General features: G+C 38.0%; 1 protein-coding gene across 1 annotated transcript in view; it reads right to left on the reverse strand.

Moving 5' to 3' along the window:
* SPAG16 (sperm associated antigen 16) overlaps positions 1 to 18321 on the reverse strand; it is a gene marked incomplete at both ends in the record, with an annotated part of 820178 nt that overhangs the window by 233508 nt on the left and 568349 nt on the right. The window contains one exon of the mRNA XM_080689332.1: positions 4971 to 5097. Within this exon, the coding sequence (XP_080545458.1) occupies positions 4971 to 5097 (127 nt within the window). The remainder of the gene's footprint in view (positions 1 to 4970; positions 5098 to 18321) is intronic.

Genomic DNA, 18321 nt, shown 5'->3' on the forward strand with positions numbered 1-18321 from the left:
GGGGTGGAGGAGGTATGATACATTTCCTACTTTTCAATGGAATCAATTTTTTTTTTCCTTTCCTTTTGTGGTTTTCCTTTTCCTTTCTTTTGTGGTTCTGCCTGTTGAGAATATTTAGGATGTTCTCCAAATGGTGGGAAACTTTGCCCATTTTAATGATCTGATACTGATAAGCTCTCTACTGGAAAGTCCCCATCTGGCTCAAATTTCAGCCTCTGCATTTTCCAGGGATGTGACTTCTTTACAAATGTGCTGGAATTGCCTTTCACGAAGGAGGGGGAAATGTTGCTAAGCCTCATAAGCATGGAAAAATGAGGAATGTGGAAAAGTATAGGCATAAATTCTCACAATTCCTTTGTATTACTTTCGCCACACAATTTCATTTAACATTTTCTGAAATCGCAATAAACTTTTCAATGAATGGTAAAATATATGGCACTTTGAGTATGCCAAGTAAGAGATATTATTTAGAGAGCAAATGTTCACAAAAATTGTGTTGCTTTACATTACCAAGAGGCTCTCTGTTTAATGAGAAAGAAACATATACATACCTCTTTACAGATAGATACAAGGTTATAAATACATACTCATGTGTGTATACATCTACAAACTCAGATAATCTGTATTTGTCACAAGCGATGTACTTGTAAATAAAACATTACATAAATAATGCTGTACCACAATGTGACTCCTCTTAAATAAATGAGTGACTGACTACAGCAACAGAAAATCTGAAGTCTAGATGGTGCAGCAGGCATCTTCAAATCTTTTGGTATCTGTGCATGCATAATAGAACATCTAACGTTTCTTCTTAGTTGACCACTTATATCATATCTACTAGTATGTAAGAATGAGGTTCTCATCTTTGTCCCTTTTCATATTCATTCCTGGACACTCATGCTTTCACTAGAGGCTTCCACAGTGACACACAGCCTTGAGCCTCTTACACACGCTTGTGCTGACCGTTCTCTCATTCCGAATATGATTGTTAAGATGACCTCTTGGATGCTCTGCAGGCCTAGGATAAGACATGGCAGATGACTATGCTAAGAGTTCCTCATTGTGCCTTACCATTATCCCTCTGAATCCACATTAAAGGCTGCCAGACAATTATCTCCTCCATTATTTCTATGAGCAAAGTTAGTTCAGAGAGATTAAATAATTTGCCTGAAGTGAAAAGGTATTGAAGATATGACTAAACCTACTGGTCTCAATTATAGTATGTATTCTTTTCTTCATCTCTGTTTTCAAATATTTTTGTCAAAGTCACATGTTAAAAATGCTACGCTATTAAGAATCTCATTTTTAAGGCAAAGTACAATTCATTAGAATGTATTTACTTTTATAAATCCCCCATGACAGTATTTGCTTGTGAGTTTAATAAATAATGAGACAATTTTATATGCATGAAATTTTTAAATGTGAGGTGATAGACAACAGTTTCATCTTTTTAATGGCCTCCACTTCTAATTTATTTCTATATTGTGTTGGCTTGGCAGTAGAAAGAAATCTCTTATTTATAAAAATAAATCATTGTTTATGGAAACAGTTTTTTAAAGTGGTATATTCCTTATGATCTCAAAATCTTCAATTAGACTGACTTGAAGCTATGAAGAGCTGGGAATGCTTATTTCCATGATGACCAATTAGACTATGTAGTAACTATCCACAGTCCTTGTATGAGCTGCCTCAGACAGGATTTATGCATACATTCACAGCTATGGTATCGTATCAGGATGACTTTGCATGTGCGTTTTCAATGACTTTCCCTCAGGATTGAGCAGAACTGAGACGGTTGACCAGAGCTCTGACTCATTAATGAAGCTGTGGCAACTACTGCTCTAGGTATACAGAACTGCACAAATTAATTCACAGAGCTTTGACCAGGAGACATAGTTCGGCACAAATTGATTAAAGTGAGCCCTCAACAAATGTTTGTCAGTGTCAGTGCACTCTCGTTATTCTGGAAAATGATTACATCATACAGGCTTGTATTGGCTTGCTACTGGGAATAAACAAAAGTATGTTCAAATTAATGCATATTTTGAGCTATTGGGTTTGATTTCATCTTTATATTCCAGGTATTATATGGTGTAATTCCATTACACGTCTTTCTCCTTTCTACATTATCCTTCTTTCTCTTATTAATTAATTAATTAATTAATTAATTTTGGTGGTACTGGGGATGGAACCCAGGGGCTTTCTACCTATGGGATACACACCCAGACCTATTTTTTAATATTTTATTTGGAAACAGGGTGTCGCTAAGTTGCTGAGAGCCTCACTAAGTAGCTGAAGCTGGCTTCGAACCTGTGTGGTCCTCCTGTCTCAGCCTCCCAAGCGCGGGGATTACAAGTGTGTGCCACTACACCCAGCTTTATTATTTATTGTGTGTGTGTGGTACTAGGGATTGACCCAGAGGCATTATACTTTTGAGCTACACTCCCAGGTCATTATTTTTATTTCTTATTTGGAAATAGGATCTCGCTAATTTAATGAGAATCTCACTACTTGCTGAAGCTGTCCTCAAACCTGTGGTCTTCCTGTCTCAGCCTCCCAATACTGGGATTTATAAGCATGCCCCACCACACCTGGCTTTCTCTCTCTTTTGTTGTCTTGGTAGTGCTAATAACTGAATCCAGAGGCATTCTACCTCTGAGCTAGACCTCCAGCCTCATTTTAAAATTTATTTTGAAATAGGGACTCACAAAGTTGCCAAGTAACTTGCTTAAATTGTTAAGGCTGGCTGTGAACCTGAACAGTCCTCCTGCCTCAGCTACCCAAGTACTGGGACTTCAGGTATGCACCACCATGCCCAGCTTCTATTTCTCTTTTAAATAAACTTTGCCTGGATAAATATCGTTTAGAAGAGCTGTATGTGTCCCTTTATCCTTAATTTAATTTTTTTTTTTTTTGGCTCTGATCTTAAACTCTTCCCCCTCTCTTGAGATGAACATAATTTCTAGTACATTGTGATATTCACCTCTTTACTTGTGCTCTCATTAGACCTTGTGTTTGCTCTCGCTAGCTTCTTCAACTTTTGATATATTTCAACCCTTTTAAAATGAAGAGTCATTGAGTACTTCTCTGCAGAAGCACAGATTTCTAATTATTCAATGAGAAAAGCATTATGACTGTAATTTCTCCAACACATAGAATTAAAATTAATTATCATATGTTCCTTGAAGAAGTGGTCCAAGGGATGGGAAGGTCAGGTTGAAATTATATCCCTCAAACTGATAAAACATTTTCATTAATAAGGTCTCTCGTTTACACTCTTTGTCTTTTATGTTTCTCATTGTTCCACCCTTGAACCTCCGCACTTTCTAATAGCACTGTATTACCAGGAATACAGCCATTGCAGAGAGAAGAACTACACTCACTATGCCAAGAATTTTAACACCATATTGACAGAAAATATATAATGATATCTATTTAAAATTATGATTGCCTGACTCTACAAAGGACTTCTTAGTTGGATGACAAGGTTGGTAAAAAGTAAGTGGCAAGATATTTAATAATGACAATAAGATATATCGCTACTTTTAGTCGTAAAGCATTTCTGAACAACCTTTAGCTTCTATTATTAGAAAGTACAACTGAAAGTTTTAAAATTTCAAAGTTTAAAATTCAAAGACATGAATAGTTAAGTTTTCACACTAGACAATGAAAAAGGATTAAGGAATACAAAATGTTTATGGAAACCAAATTAAATTTAGAGCTATGATATCTCTATCTATTTACATGTCAGGAAATAAATTTAATATTAATTAGCATTCACAGTCTAAAATAAAATTCCTATATATTGGGACCTTCATTTTGCAGTATTTTCTTTTTGAATTCTGACAGACCATAAATATCAAGAATATCACTAAAACATTTTTAAAGAAGGCACTCTTCTTTGTGTTGTTCACATATTGAATTTGTAATAGGAATATAACTTAAAGCACAATTAGATAAGCTTACATCTTTCTAAATTTCAGATATGTGATGGCAATTTCACAAAACCAGTTCTGAGAAACACAGCAATTATGCTCTAAAATTACTTCTGGGGTGTGTGTGTGTGTGTGTGTGTGTACATAGTTTCTAGACTGTAGAATTAATACTATTTTTAAACTTTATCATTTATTTCATATATACATTTTTCTCATCTGAAATTATAGTTTTTGACATCTCTATAATTTTGATTTAACACAATTAACTGTCAATGATTTTAAACATTCTTAAAACTTAAAAATGTTTAAAACATATATCACACTAGCAAAGGACATATCCTGTATTCAGCAAAGACTACCATTAAAGATGTTGATGGAACTGTATTTTTAATCTTCTAAATGGACATTTGGAATCATCATGGCTGTGAACAGCAGTTGCTATACTATCCATCATCAGCAAAGATGCAATATTTTATCTGGTTGATAATGTGTACATCATTGCAAAAAATGTTAAACACAATCAAATAATAATGCTACATAATATAAAAGGACATAATTACAAAATAAGATGAATTTATATTTCAAAGCATAAAATTTATACAATATAAAATGATTTACCATTTTTTATGACTTAAACATTCCCTTAAAACTGATTCTAGTTCATTTCTACCAAACTTTTGTCCTTCTCTTTTCTCAGTTATTTTAGCTAAGCTTACCTTGGATGGTAATTCTAAGTCATTTGGACTCTAAGGTTTATTAACCAGTGCTAGCAAACCTGTGTTACTTATATTAGTAGACTTGCATCTCCCCTATTATTTTTTCTTTAAATATATTATAAATATAATTTTTTCATGATAGAACATATTACATATACTATGAATAAAATATAATATATTGTAATATATTTAGTACAATATTAAGAATGAAAATGTACATAGAAAATATTACCAAAAAATAAAGGAAAAACAAAGTAGTTTTAGAATGTATATTAGCATTGTCAGCTTGGTCACATGAGAGAAGCCAAAAGGATCCTACCTGATGAATCGAAGTTCACCTCGTTGCTGGGACTCGGACCGACATCTATGGAGACAACTGGCAAGAGCTTCCGAAAGTCCCATAGTTTTATAACTCCACAGGCATCGCAGGATGCTATCATGTGACCCTTCAAAACATAAAGTAAAAAAAAAGAGTAAATACATATATATTACACACATATAAATATAAATAGCAACCCACAGGTAAAAGATAAGACATAATTTTGTTAATTTTATAAAAATAAAATCCTCTAAACTAAAAGGCCTTCATTATGTCTTTATCTTGGATATAAAATCATATAAAATGATATTCTCAATGTATAAAATACTATACTAAATGTTCAAAGGCATTTTTTATCAGGAAAGCATTGTGATGATTTAATTATGTGAAAGGATACACAAGTAGACTTCTATGATTTGTCTACTATATATATATCATATATTAAAAAAGTGATGTATGTGACACATGAAAAAATTTCTTCCTAAGCGCATCTCATCTCACTTTTCATACGTACAATTAGCTGGCATTTGTAACTTTTAGGTCAGATGGAGTAAAAATTAAACAGAGGTGGGAAGACAGATGAGCACCAGGAGAGAAGAGTTTTACCATCTTCGATAGAATGGCTGGGGCCAGGTGAAACTGATTGCCATGAAATGGGGAGTGGTCTCCTCGATAAAATTCTCAGTAGAAATATCTGGGCCTGTTTCGATAACATGTAGTGGAAGTGATTGAATAAAGGGGAGTGAAACAGAAGGGAGAGTAGCTGAATCACATGCCATGGAAACAAGGAGGCCATGTTCTCATGCTAGCAGAAGGAAGGCAGGCCACCATCTTGGAGCTCAAGGGCTCCCTACACTCATTTCTGCCAGCCCTTCAGGAAATGTTTATTAAGCATCCACTTCTTACCAGGCATTGGGGATATACTAATGAGTAAGAAGGATTCTGCTCTCCAGTAACTCACAACCTATACTTACTCTCCTCATTCCATCATTTAATTTCTTTGCCCACTTACAAATGGAATGAGAACTGGCCACATCAGAGCCAACATTGATGTTTACAATGAATCAATAATGTGTCTTCCATCTGGTATACAGATTCCCTTTCCACTCCAGCTTAATTATTTTAAATGCCTTGTCAAAAACTGCCGTCTCGTTTTGTTCCTAAAATTTTTAAACTGTTAAAGTCATTAAATGTATTATTACACAATTTTTGTTCTTAATATTTGATCTAGCTTACAGTTTTTATTACTTACTTCCTGACTTCTATCCTTTTCACAAAAAATGTATATCCTGCATTACAGTTAAAGTAGACTTTTTGTTTCTCCCTAAACATGCCAGTAATGCAATGAATGCCATTAGTTTTAAAGTTCTATGACTGCTGTCACTGCAAAGTAGTACAACAGCCTTGTCCCAATCTAATAAATGAGATGCTTAATCTTTTTTTATGACTTAAAAGGAACAGAGAGAACTTGGAATGTTCTCAAATGTGTAAACATGTATTGTAAAAATTGTGAGGAATCAGTGAATTTCATTGCAGAAAATGAAAGAATAGAAGAATAGTTCTATTACCAGGGAATATTAATGTTACAAATTAGAAAAAAAAACTCTTTCCAAATATAAAGTCTTTCCATCATCTTTAGAAGTCACAAAATAAAATCTTTGTTCAATTTTGAGAACAGTGTACATAACTTTTAATCAGAATTTAATTTGGATGCTCCTCTCAGTAAAGGCAAGTTATTGACTTGATATATCTTTTTTGTCTGGAGTCTATAAATCAAAGCACATTTTAAAGTATACTTGATTCCCCTGAATATTAAACTTTTACTAAGTACACTAAAAATAAAAAATAGGTTCATCATGTTCATTGGGTACAAATAACCATTAAACTACTTTGAATACTTTTACATATACTGAAGTATCTTGGAGGGAGGTAATTGGAATTGAACCCAGGGACATTTTACCTCTGAGCCACCCCCCCAGACCTTTTTTTTTTTTTTTTTAATTTGGACACAAGATCTCACTAAGTTACAAAGGGCCTAAGTTGCTGAGGCTGGCCACAAACCTGAGATCCTCCTTTCTCCACACAAGTACTGGATTTACAAGCATGCACCAACCACCATGCCTGGATAATACTAAAGCTTTATTGCTATCAAATGATGAATGTTTACTAGTTTAGTAATATTAAAATTATTCAATATTTATTAAATGCTTTTAATGAACCAGATGCTATGCTAACTGCTCCATTAATAAAAGAGTACATAATATTATTTTTCAAATTTGACTGGTTAACAATATTTAGCCAGTGTTAGGGTTTAGATATGGAATGTCCCCCAGAAAAGCTCATGTGTTGGCAATGCAGAAATGTTCAGAGGTGAAATAAATGAATCAGGGCTCTAACTTCATCAGTGGATGAATTCATTGATGGTTTAGTAATATGAATGAATTTGTTGGTAGTTCATTGATTGATTAATAACTTGAAGGTAGGGTGTATGACTTTGGTGGAAAAAAATCTATCCTGGATCTCTCCTTCCCTTCCCTTCCCTTCCCTTCTCCTCTCCTCTCCTCTCCTCTCCTCTCCTCTCCTCTCCTCTCCTCTCCTCTCCTCTCCTCTCCTCTCCTCTCTTCCCTTCCCTTCCCTTCCCTTCCCTTCCCTTCCCTTCCCTTCCCTCCTTCCCTTCCCTTTCTCTTTCTCTTTCTCTTTTCTTCTTCTTCTTCTTCTTCTTCTTCTTCTTCTTCTTCTTCTTCTTCTTCTTCTTCTTCTTCTTCTTCTTCTTCTCTCTCTCTCTCCTCTCTCCTCTCCCTCTCCCTCTCTCTCTCTCATTCTGCCTATTGTAAGCAGCTTTTCTCTACCATGCTCTGACATTATGCTGCGCCTGCCTTGGAACCAGCTTATCTACTGTGGACTGAACCTTTGAATCCATTAGCCCCACCAAATCTTTCCTAGTCTCTGCCAATCTCCCTCCCAAAGGCAAAAACAAAACAAACAAAAAACGAATATTCTAATCTAAACTGCATAAAGTGAGTTTGGAGAAATCTGGAGCTGAAAATATGTGGGGAAGGAATTAGTTGACAACCTGGGGAAAAGTCATTTTATCTTGAATTTATGACATAAAGAAAAACAAAGCATGTTAAGTTAGCCACTTAAACTAAGAATGATTTGACAGATGGAATTGTTGGGCACCTGCAATCCCAGTATTTGGATGTTTGGGGCCAGTTTCAGCAACTCAGGAAGACCCTGTTTCAAAAAATAATAATTTAAAAGGGTTGGGGGGTGTAGCTTGATGTAGAGTGACCATAGATTTAATCCCAAGTATCGCTTCCTGCACACACAAAAGAATAGGTGGAATTATGTGATAATTTTAAAGAGAGTGAAGACACAAGAGCTTGGGAAACTTTAAATTTGTAACACTTGTGCCAAGTACTGAGACTGAGAAGAGGAAGGTAGTAAAGGTGGTTGGTTAGAAAATTCCAAAGAAGTTCAAATTCAGATCTGTGGATGTGTTTGTAAGACTTGAATCTCTAGCACCCAGAATAGATCCTGTTACATGTTAGCATTTGATCTTTGAATAGATAATTGAAAAAAAATGAGTGAAAAGGGAACAGAGAACCACCATTGTTGCCTGAATATGATTTGAAGAATTTTTTAAAATATAGAAATGTTAAGTGAGTAAAAAGCTCTGAAGGAGAGAGAGAGAGAGAGAGTGTGTGTGTGTGCGTGTGTGTGTGTGTGTGTGTGCGTGTGTTTAAAAAACAAAAATGCAAATGGAATTTGGCAAAGTAAACAAGATAAAAAATGATATCACCAATCCTGGGTACACAGGTGAAGCCTCCAAATCCCTAAAATGACAATCCTACAGTGGGAAAAGCCATATAGACATAAAGGGTTTTTCTTGATTTTTTGTTTGTTTTGTTTTTTACTTTAGAGCAAAGAACCTAAGACCAAGCTGGTTCCATCCATGCTGCTGAAAATATATTGGAGCACAATTTCACAATATATACCAAAGATCATAAATGTGTCCCTACTTTTGAAACTCAATATTACTTTTGAAATTTATAGCCAATTAAAGAAAAAGTAATGATCAAAAAGTTAATGTAGTACTACATGTAAGTAAAAATGAATGTAAGTAGAATTTGTAATAATAATCTAACATGGAAGAAATATGCCTGTGCTGCTGTGTATTTAGAAGACTACCAGGGATTTCTTTTATGCATGCTTGATACCAATGTCTGCAGGGACATAAGCAGACAAAACTGCTATCTTTCTGCACAGAGATTCCTAGAAAATTTCTATTTATAAAACCAAAGGAGAAAACTGATGGAGTAATTTAAAAATTAAGTGAAAAATTAGAAGTCTACTTCCATAGACCAACAGTATTCCTTAATATAAAAATATATTATGACTTTAAATTATTTTAAAGATTTTTAAAACCTGGGCATTATTTTAAGATTTGGTGGAAAGGGGATATTTTTCAGATAGGTTAAGAAATTAAGTTAACCTGTCATAGGTCAATGAGATTTTTCTATGTAAAAGTTCTTATGTCTTTGTATTGGATGTTATTAATAAAGAGGTTATTAATTGGTTATGGGAGTAATTTGATTATACTATGAACTTTCATCCTGATGAGTCAGCTAATCTACTTTCTTGGTTCAACTTTCTTTCTCCTTAAATATACAAATGTATACACATATTGTATTTGTCTTTCTTCATTCCCATATTCTTTTGGAAAGTCAAATTTAAGAACAACATCTAAATAAATAAAAATGTTTAGGCCCTGACATGCCTTCCTTCCTGTAAATGGTCCTTAATGCTAAACAACAGGAGGTGTGTGTGCGTGTTTGTGTGTGTGTGTGTGTGTGTGTGTATGTGTGTGTGTATGTATAGCATAACAGAAAAATTAAATTAATGATTTTATATCAACTATGCATACTTAAGTATGTTTTGAATTTTATAAATGCAGATATATTGATTTGTCTGGCAGCTCATTTCTATGACCTAGAAAAATACTTACTAGGTGTTCAATAAATAATTTTAAAATAATATATAAATTTTAACTTAAATACCTATAAATCCATTAAAATAACAATCACTGAAACCAATAATTACTTAATGACTTAAAATATGAAAAAAGCATGCTAAAATATGATTGCATTGATTAAAATTATATAAAAGTAATGTACAATGATGGAATGGGTAAATTTATGGAAATCTTATGTTTTATGTTCTTTAATAATTTAAATGTGAACAATAATTGCATATTACTAAATTCTTCAAAGATACGAGTTACATATTATCACTAAATACATTGCTTTTTATTTCATGAAACTTTTTTTTTTTTTTTTTTTTTGGTGGTACTAGGGTTCCTGGAAGCCCTTCTACCTCTGGGATACACTCCCACGGGCTACACTACCAGACCTATTTTACTTTTTTATGTGGAAACAGGGTCTCTTAAACCAGCGAGGCTGGCTCCGAACCAGCACGATCCTCCTGTCTCTGCCTCCAAAGCGCGGGGATTACAAGCATGCGCCACCATGCCCGGCTTCATGAAACTTTAAAACATGCTATTGATGCCAGTGCTGATACTGTGGACGGGGAGGTACCGAAGGCGTTGAGAAGGAGAACCCTAAAGGAGTTCAGATTTGGATTTGGGGCTGTTTGTGTGACATACTTTCTAGCACCTCCATAGTTTCTGCTACATACTAGGCGTATTACTGTGAAAAAAAAAAAATAACGAGTAAACAGAGAGGAAATAGTAATCAATGAAACTATACATTATTTGATTGGATATTTTCAAAAACTATGTAACTGTTAAATGATTTAAGTTCAGAAATATAGTTCAGTAAGCACAGAATTCAAAATCATATATTTGTATAATACCTTAGAGTTTACCTTGTAGTACAACCATGAACAATCTCACTTCTAGTCTCACAACTACAAACACGTGTCAAATTCTCACTCTATCTCACAATATACATCTAAACATATTCTAGAGGAATAAAAATAATTTATTGAAGGAATCCCAGTCACGATGGTCTTAAACAAGGTGTACAAATGTAACATTTAAAAATCAAAACCAGCCGGGCGCGGAGGCGCACGCTTATAATCCCCGCGCTTGGGAGGCGGAGACAGGTGGATCGCGCGGGTTCCAAGCCAGCCTTGCTGGCTTAAGAGACTCTGTTTCCAAATTAAAAAGTATAAAATGGGTCTGGGAGCGTAGCCCGGAGGTAGAGGGCTTCCAGGAACCCCAGTACCACCAAATAAATAAATAAATAAATAAATAAATAAATAAATAAATAAATTTTAAAAAATAAAAATAAAAATACTAGCTACTACTAATTGGGTAACTACTATGTGACACACAGAGTCTCAAGAATGTATGTACACATATGTACTCAGGGGAGGCTAGATCTGATACATTACACCTGGAACCTTTGAAATAATAACCACAGAGACAGTGATCGGAACCTGCTGAGGGGTTAGGCGGGCACCGGGGCCAGTGGCCAACATCGGAGCTTGCTGTGAGGCAAGGCCACTACTGAGGCCTCCGTGGCCGGGATTGGAACCTGCCAAGGGGTTAGACTGATGCTGGGGCCAGCGAGGCCGGCATTGGAGCCTGCCATGAGGCAAGGCTTATGCTAGGGCCTCCGAGGTCGGGTCCGGAACTTGCTGAGGGGTTAGGCCGGTGCTGGGGCCAGCGAGGCTGGCATCGGAGCCTGCTGTAAGGCAAGGCTGGTACTGGGGCCTCCGAGGCCAGGATAAGAGCCTGCCGAGGGGTTAGGCCGGTGCTGGGGCCTGCAAAGCCGGCATCGGAGCCTGCCTTGAGGCATGACCAGTGCTGGGGCCTCCAAGGCCGGGATCGGAGCCTGCCAAGGGGTTAGGCCAGTGCTGGGGCCAGCGAGGCCGGCATCGGAGCCTGCCTTGAGGCAAGGCCGATACTGGGGCCTCGGAGGCCAGGATAAGAGCCTGCCGAGGGGTTAGGCCAGTGCTGGGGCCAGTGAGGCCGGCATCGGAGCCTGCCATGAGGCATGACCAGTGCTGGGGCCTCCAAGGCCGGGATCGAAGCCTGCCGAGGGGTTAGGCCGGTGCTGGGGCCAGCGAGGCCGGCATCGGAGCCTGCCTTGAGGCAAGGCGGGTACTGGGGCCTCCGAGGCCAGGATAAGAGCCTGCCAAGGGGTTAGGCCGGTGCTGGGGCCAGTGAGGCCGGCATCGGAGCCTGCCTTGAGGCATGACCAGTGCTGGGGCCTCCAAGGCCGGGATCGGAGCCTGCCGAGGGGTTAGGCCAGTGCTGGGGCCAGCGAGGCCGGCATCGGAGCCTGCCTTGAGGCAAGGCTGGTACTGAGGCCTCCGAAGCCAGGATAAGAGCCTGCCGAGGGGTTAGGCCGGTGCTGGGGCCAGCGAGGCCGGCATCGGAGCCTGCCGTGAGGCATGACCAGTGCTGGGGCCTCAAAGGCCAGGATCGGAGCCTGCCGAGGGGTTAGGCCGGTGCTGGGGCCAGTGAGGCCGGCATTGGAGCCTGCCTTGAGGCAAGGCTGGTACTGGGGCCTCGAGGCCAGGATAAGAGCCTGCCGAGGGGTTAGGCCAGTGCTGGGCCAGCGAGGCCGGCATCGGAGCCTGCCTTGAGGCATGACCAGTGCTGGGGTCTCCGAGGCCGGGATTGGAGCCTGCCGAGGGGTTAGGCCGGTTCTGGGGCCAGTGAGGCCGGCATCGGAGCCTGCCTTGAGGCAAGGCCGGTACTGGGGCCTCCGAGGCCAGGATAAGAGCCTGCCGAGGGGTTAGGAAGGTGCTGGGGCCAGCGAGGCCAGCATCGGAGCCTGCCGTGAAGTAAGGCCGATACTGGGGCCTCCTAGGCCAGGATAAGAGCCTGCAGAGGGGTTAGGCCGGTGCTGGAGCCAGTGAGGCTGGCATCACAGCCTGCCGTGAGGCATGGCCGGTGCTGGGACCTCCGAGGCCAATATCGGAGCCGGCCGAGGGGTTAGGCCGGTGTTGGGGCCAGCGAGGCCGGCACTGGAGCCTGCCATTAGGCAAGGCTGGTACTGGGGCCTCTGAGCCTGGGTTTGGAAACTGCCGAGGGGTGAGGCCGATGCTGGGCCAGCAAGGCCGGCATCGGAGCCTGCCGTGAGGCAAAGCCAGTACTGGGGCCTCCGAGGCCAGCATAACAACCTGCCGAAGGGCTAGACCAGTGCTGGTGCCAGCAAGACCGGCATCGGAGCCTGCCATGAGACGAGGCCAGCATCGGAGCCTGCCGTGAGACATGGCCAGTGCTGGGGCCTCCTAACCCGGGAACGGAACCTGCCGAGGGGTTAGGCCAGTGCTGGGGCCAGCGAGGCCGGCACCGGAGCCTGCCATGAGGCAAGGCTGGTACTGAGGCCTCCGAGCCCGGGATTGGAGCCTGCCGAGGGGTGAGGCCGATGCTGAGGCCAGCAAGGCCGGCATTGGAGCCTGCCGTGGGGCAAGGCCACTCCTGCGGCCTCCAAGGCCAGGACCGAAGCCAGCTTAGGGGTTAGACCGGTGCAGGGGCCAGCGAGACTAGACCTGGGGCCTCCCAAGAGGCAAGGCCGCTGCTTGAGCCAGCGAGGTCTGGATCAGTCCACTGAGTAGCCAGGCCACTACTGGGACCATCAAGATTGGGATCGGTACTTGCAACGCAGCATGCACAGAGAAATATCGCAGAAAATATAAGACAGACGCTTCTCTTAATCAGCAATAACTAGGAGGAAAAGGGCAACAGGAAGAGGTTGAGCTATAGAAAGGGCCCTATAGTGAAGCAACTAATGTGACCAATCAGAGGGTATGTAATACTGGAGGACGGAGCCTCTTTAAAACGCAGGAGGTACATAAACAAATGTATCAAAGTAAATCACCAAAGAAGCGTGCGATGGAGAGAGGGGGAGGGAATGGGATGGGGGCTAGATGAGGGCTAATTGGATGATGTGTGCTTGTATATCCTCTCAAGTCTTGTATTCCAATGTGATTGATATATGACTACAATGCACCAATTTAAAAATAAATTAATAAAAAAAATAAATAAAAATAAAAATAAAAATACTAGCTACTACTAATTGGGTAACTACTATGTGACACACAGAGTCTCAAGAATGTACGTACACATATGTACAAATATCAGATAGTCCTAGAAAGAAACATATTTACTATGGAAAAGGTGATTATCTTCATTTTATCGATGAGTCAACTGAGTCACAGAGAGCTTAATTTATCTGCCTGCAGTCCACACAGTTAGAGGAGGAAGAGACAACATTTGGGCCTGCTGTTCTGTAGAGTTTGTTTTAGCCAGTGAGCTTATGATTTTTCAAAAACAGAAATGATCTAAAAGCATGATCTTTAAAAGTATAAAATCTCAACCAGTCTTGCTATCACATACTTATAATCCTCGTATATGAGAGGCTGAGACAAGAGATTCAAAGGTTCATAATCAGCTTGAGCAACTTAACAAGGCCCTCTGAGATCTAGTAAGATCCTGTTTCAAAATAAAAATAAATAAAATAGGGCTGGGTATGTAGCTCAGAGATAGAATGCCTCTGGGTTCAATCTCTAGTAAAACACACACACACACACACACACACACACACACACATGTTAAAAAAAAGTATAAGATCTCAAAATTTTGATGAAAAGATAGTAGGAATATTTGTTGAATAGAAATAGAACAGAAACACACCCTAGCAACTAGAGAGGAAACCATGGGCCTCTGGGCTCTGGGTTGGGAGGCAGACCTTGGTTGTTCCACTTCTGTGGAAATCAGAGAAAAATAAAAATAAATAGCTAATGCTATTTGAAACTATACTTTTTAGAAAGCTATATATTTAAGAGATCTGGAGTTAATATATAGCTTCTCAATCTGGACCCAGACCAAGTTACACACGCAAGGACTGAATCTGTGGTTTCAATACCAGAGGGCAGGTTCCCTGAATCATAAATGTAAAACCTATCCTAGGAGATGCTACGGCTATTGGCACAGGAGATCTGGGAAAAGAAATAGCTGCTGTATGGGATGATGTGGGAGGGTAAGAACAAATACAGAGTAAATGATATAAAAGGAAAGAAGAGAGAGAACTATTTCTTTCACTTGGAAGATGCTACATATTTTTTACAATATGTAAAATCATTTACAACTAATAAAGAGAGTAAAAAATTATATGATGAACCAGGTATGATGGCGCATGCCTGTAATACCAGTCACTGGGAGGCTGAGACAGGAGTATTACAGGTTTGAGGCCAGCCTCAATCAATAATTTACCTAGCCTTTCAGCATTTAGCAACTTAACAAGGGACTCTGTTTCAAAATAATAAAAAATAAATAAAAATATTTGAGCCGGGAGTGGTGGCACGTGCTTTTAATCCCAGGATTTGGGAGGCTGAAACAGGAGGATCGTGGTTCACAGCCAGCCTCAGCTACCTAATGAGGCGCTCTGCAACTCAGTGAGACCCTGTTTCAAAATAAAGAGTAAAAACTAGGCCTGGGGGTATAGCTCGGAGGTAGAATGCTCCTGGATCCCATTTCCAGTAAAGGAAAAAATATATTTCGAGAATAGATTGGAAGTAGGATGTCCCTGGATTTAATCCCCCATACCAAAAAAAAAAAAAAAAAAAAAGCACAAACATGAACTAATCTGGGTAGGTTAAATTTACAAAACTCAGAACAAGACTTTAAATATAAGAATCTCAAAAAATTTAACAAAGAACTGATACTTATTAAAGAACATATGTAACAAAAAGTAGTTAAAACTTGGCTTGAGAAGGAAAGAGAATTGAAATTTCAGCTCCTGAAGAACAAAGGCTGGGTGGATAGGACGTACTATAGAGTAGATAAAAGTGGAAAGGCAATGAACTGGGATTACAGGCCAGGAAATCTAGCTAGACTGTGATGTAGATATAAAAAGATGGGAGCATGTGAACCATTAAGGCAGCAGAGTCATGGACTTCAATAATTGTCCAATAATCTAACAAAAGAAGACTAATGTAGAGACAAGCAGAAGCATGGTATTTGAAAGTGTAATGGTTAAAACTTTTCCAGACTTTAAGAAAGCTATCTTAAAATTATCCTTCAGCATCCATAGGACGTGGTCCCTGGACTGCCCAGGGAGCTGAAATCTGCTGATGCTCAAGTCCCAGATATAGAATGGAAACGTTGCGCATATAATTTATGCACATGTAAATGCTACGAGATGCTACACTGTATTATTTGAGGAATAATAACAAGAAAACCTGTACCCTCCTGCACTATTTTTTATAATCTTAAGTATTTTTTGATCTTTAGTTGGCTGAATCTATAAATATCAAACCTGGTGACAAGGAGGGCCAACTGTGTTAAGAATAAGAGTGCACTTCAAGTATTGAGCTTGATACATACAAATAAAACCACACTTAGACACACTGTAATGAAAAAAATTGTGAAACATTACAAATGAAGAAAAATTTACCTGCAAGGGAAAAATGACAGATTATAAAAAATGACAGATTTTAAAAAAGACATTTTGATTGATAACAAAAAATAGAGCTTACGGCCAGTGTAATAATGCTCACAATTATGGGAAAATAAAACTCAACCTAAAATTGTCTAATTGACTAAAAATCACTTTGAACTCAATGTGTTTTCAGACCTTCAAAACTATATAAAATATATAAAATAAAAACAAAAACACAAGTTTAAATATCTTATTGAAAGAATTCTTAATGGTCATGTTTTTGTAACAAAAGGAGCAAACCCTTACATATCACGGGTCAGAAGACATGATGGAGAGCACAAATAGTAAATAATCAGGAGATTTTTAAAACAAGGTTAGTTTGTAGACTGTAAAAGAGAAAATACCCAACATAAACCCTAACTGTAAACCTTATTCTTAAATAAATTTAGGAAATAAATTAAAAATAACCAAAGAAGTCACAGGAAGCCCAATAAAACTGTAATAGTAGTAATTACCAAGACATATACTTGCATACACACACATATACACACGTGACAATTAAAAGATATAACTAAAATTATTTTAAAAACAAAGAATATAACTATATGCAATTTATTAAAGGGTCCTTAAAAGCAAGCAACAAAAATAACAAAATAACGGAAACAGAAAGAGTGAAAATATAGAAATTGAATTATTAAATACTAATTAGTATGAAGCTGGTAAATAATAGTATCAGAAAAAATGAAATCTCAGTGTTTTCTTTAGAGCTAATTACTAAAGAGTAATAAAAGAAACATTCTATCAACAAATGTAACTGATAAATTTTTATGTAAATACTAACAAAATTTCAAAATATAAAATGAAACTCAATATATCTATAAAAATTATCATTTTCCAAATTAGTCCAGGATCATGTGTCTATCAGAATAATAGTTCATGCTAAAAAAGTAAGGGTATACAAGATTCAACAAAATTTTTTATCTAATGTAAAAGTACTTACCCAAAGTACTTATAAAATTATTTAATATCTTCAAGTTTATGTAAAATATATGACAAGCTACAACAAAGTCCCAAGAAATGGCAAAGAAAAAATGTCTAAAGAATATATTTTCTCACAATTGCCTGAAATTGTGCTAGGCTTTAAAAAAAAAAAAATTTGGCAGTTAAAAAAAAAATCACAGCGGGCGTGGTGGTGCACGCTTGTAATCCCCACGCTTGGGAGGCAGAGACAGGAGATCATGCAGGTTCGTAGCCAGCCTTGCTGGCTTAGGAGACCCTGTTTCCAAATAAATAAATAAATAAATAAATAAATAAATAAATAAATAAATAAATCACAAGTTAAACTATGAGTTTAGAATTAATCTAAATGAGGAAATTCATATACTACTTGTTGGATCAAGCTGAAGCCATATTTAATAGAAATTCATAGTTCCAAAAGCCTTTTTTCAAATGAGATTTAAAATAAATATATTAAATATTGAATAAAAATTTCTTCAAAGAAGAAATACAATGGTAGAACAAAATAATTAAAATGTGATGTTAATTTATAGAGAAACAAAATTAAATTAAGCTGACAAAAATAATAAAGATTAATAAAATAAAAAGCTGTTCTCTGAAAAAATATATACAGACAAATTAAAAAGTTTGTCAAAAAGGAATTAAAAATTAGTTACAAAGAAAAAAAGAAGTTGTAGGTATACACCTGGGAATCAAAGAACTTTGTGGTTTTTTTAAATTATTATTATTACTAGGGATTGAACTTAAGGGCATTCTACCTCCTAGCTATACTCTTAGCCTTATTTTTTATTCCTTATTTTGAAACAGGGTCTCAGTAAATTACAGAGGCCTCACTAAGTAGATTAAGCTAGCCACAAACTTATGATCCTCCTGTCTCAGCCTCCCAAGTAGTAAGATTACAAGTGTCCACCAGC

This window comes from Muscardinus avellanarius (assembly GCF_963383645.1).
Source record: "Muscardinus avellanarius genome assembly, chromosome: 2".
NCBI lineage: Eukaryota > Metazoa > Chordata > Mammalia > Rodentia > Gliridae > Muscardinus > Muscardinus avellanarius.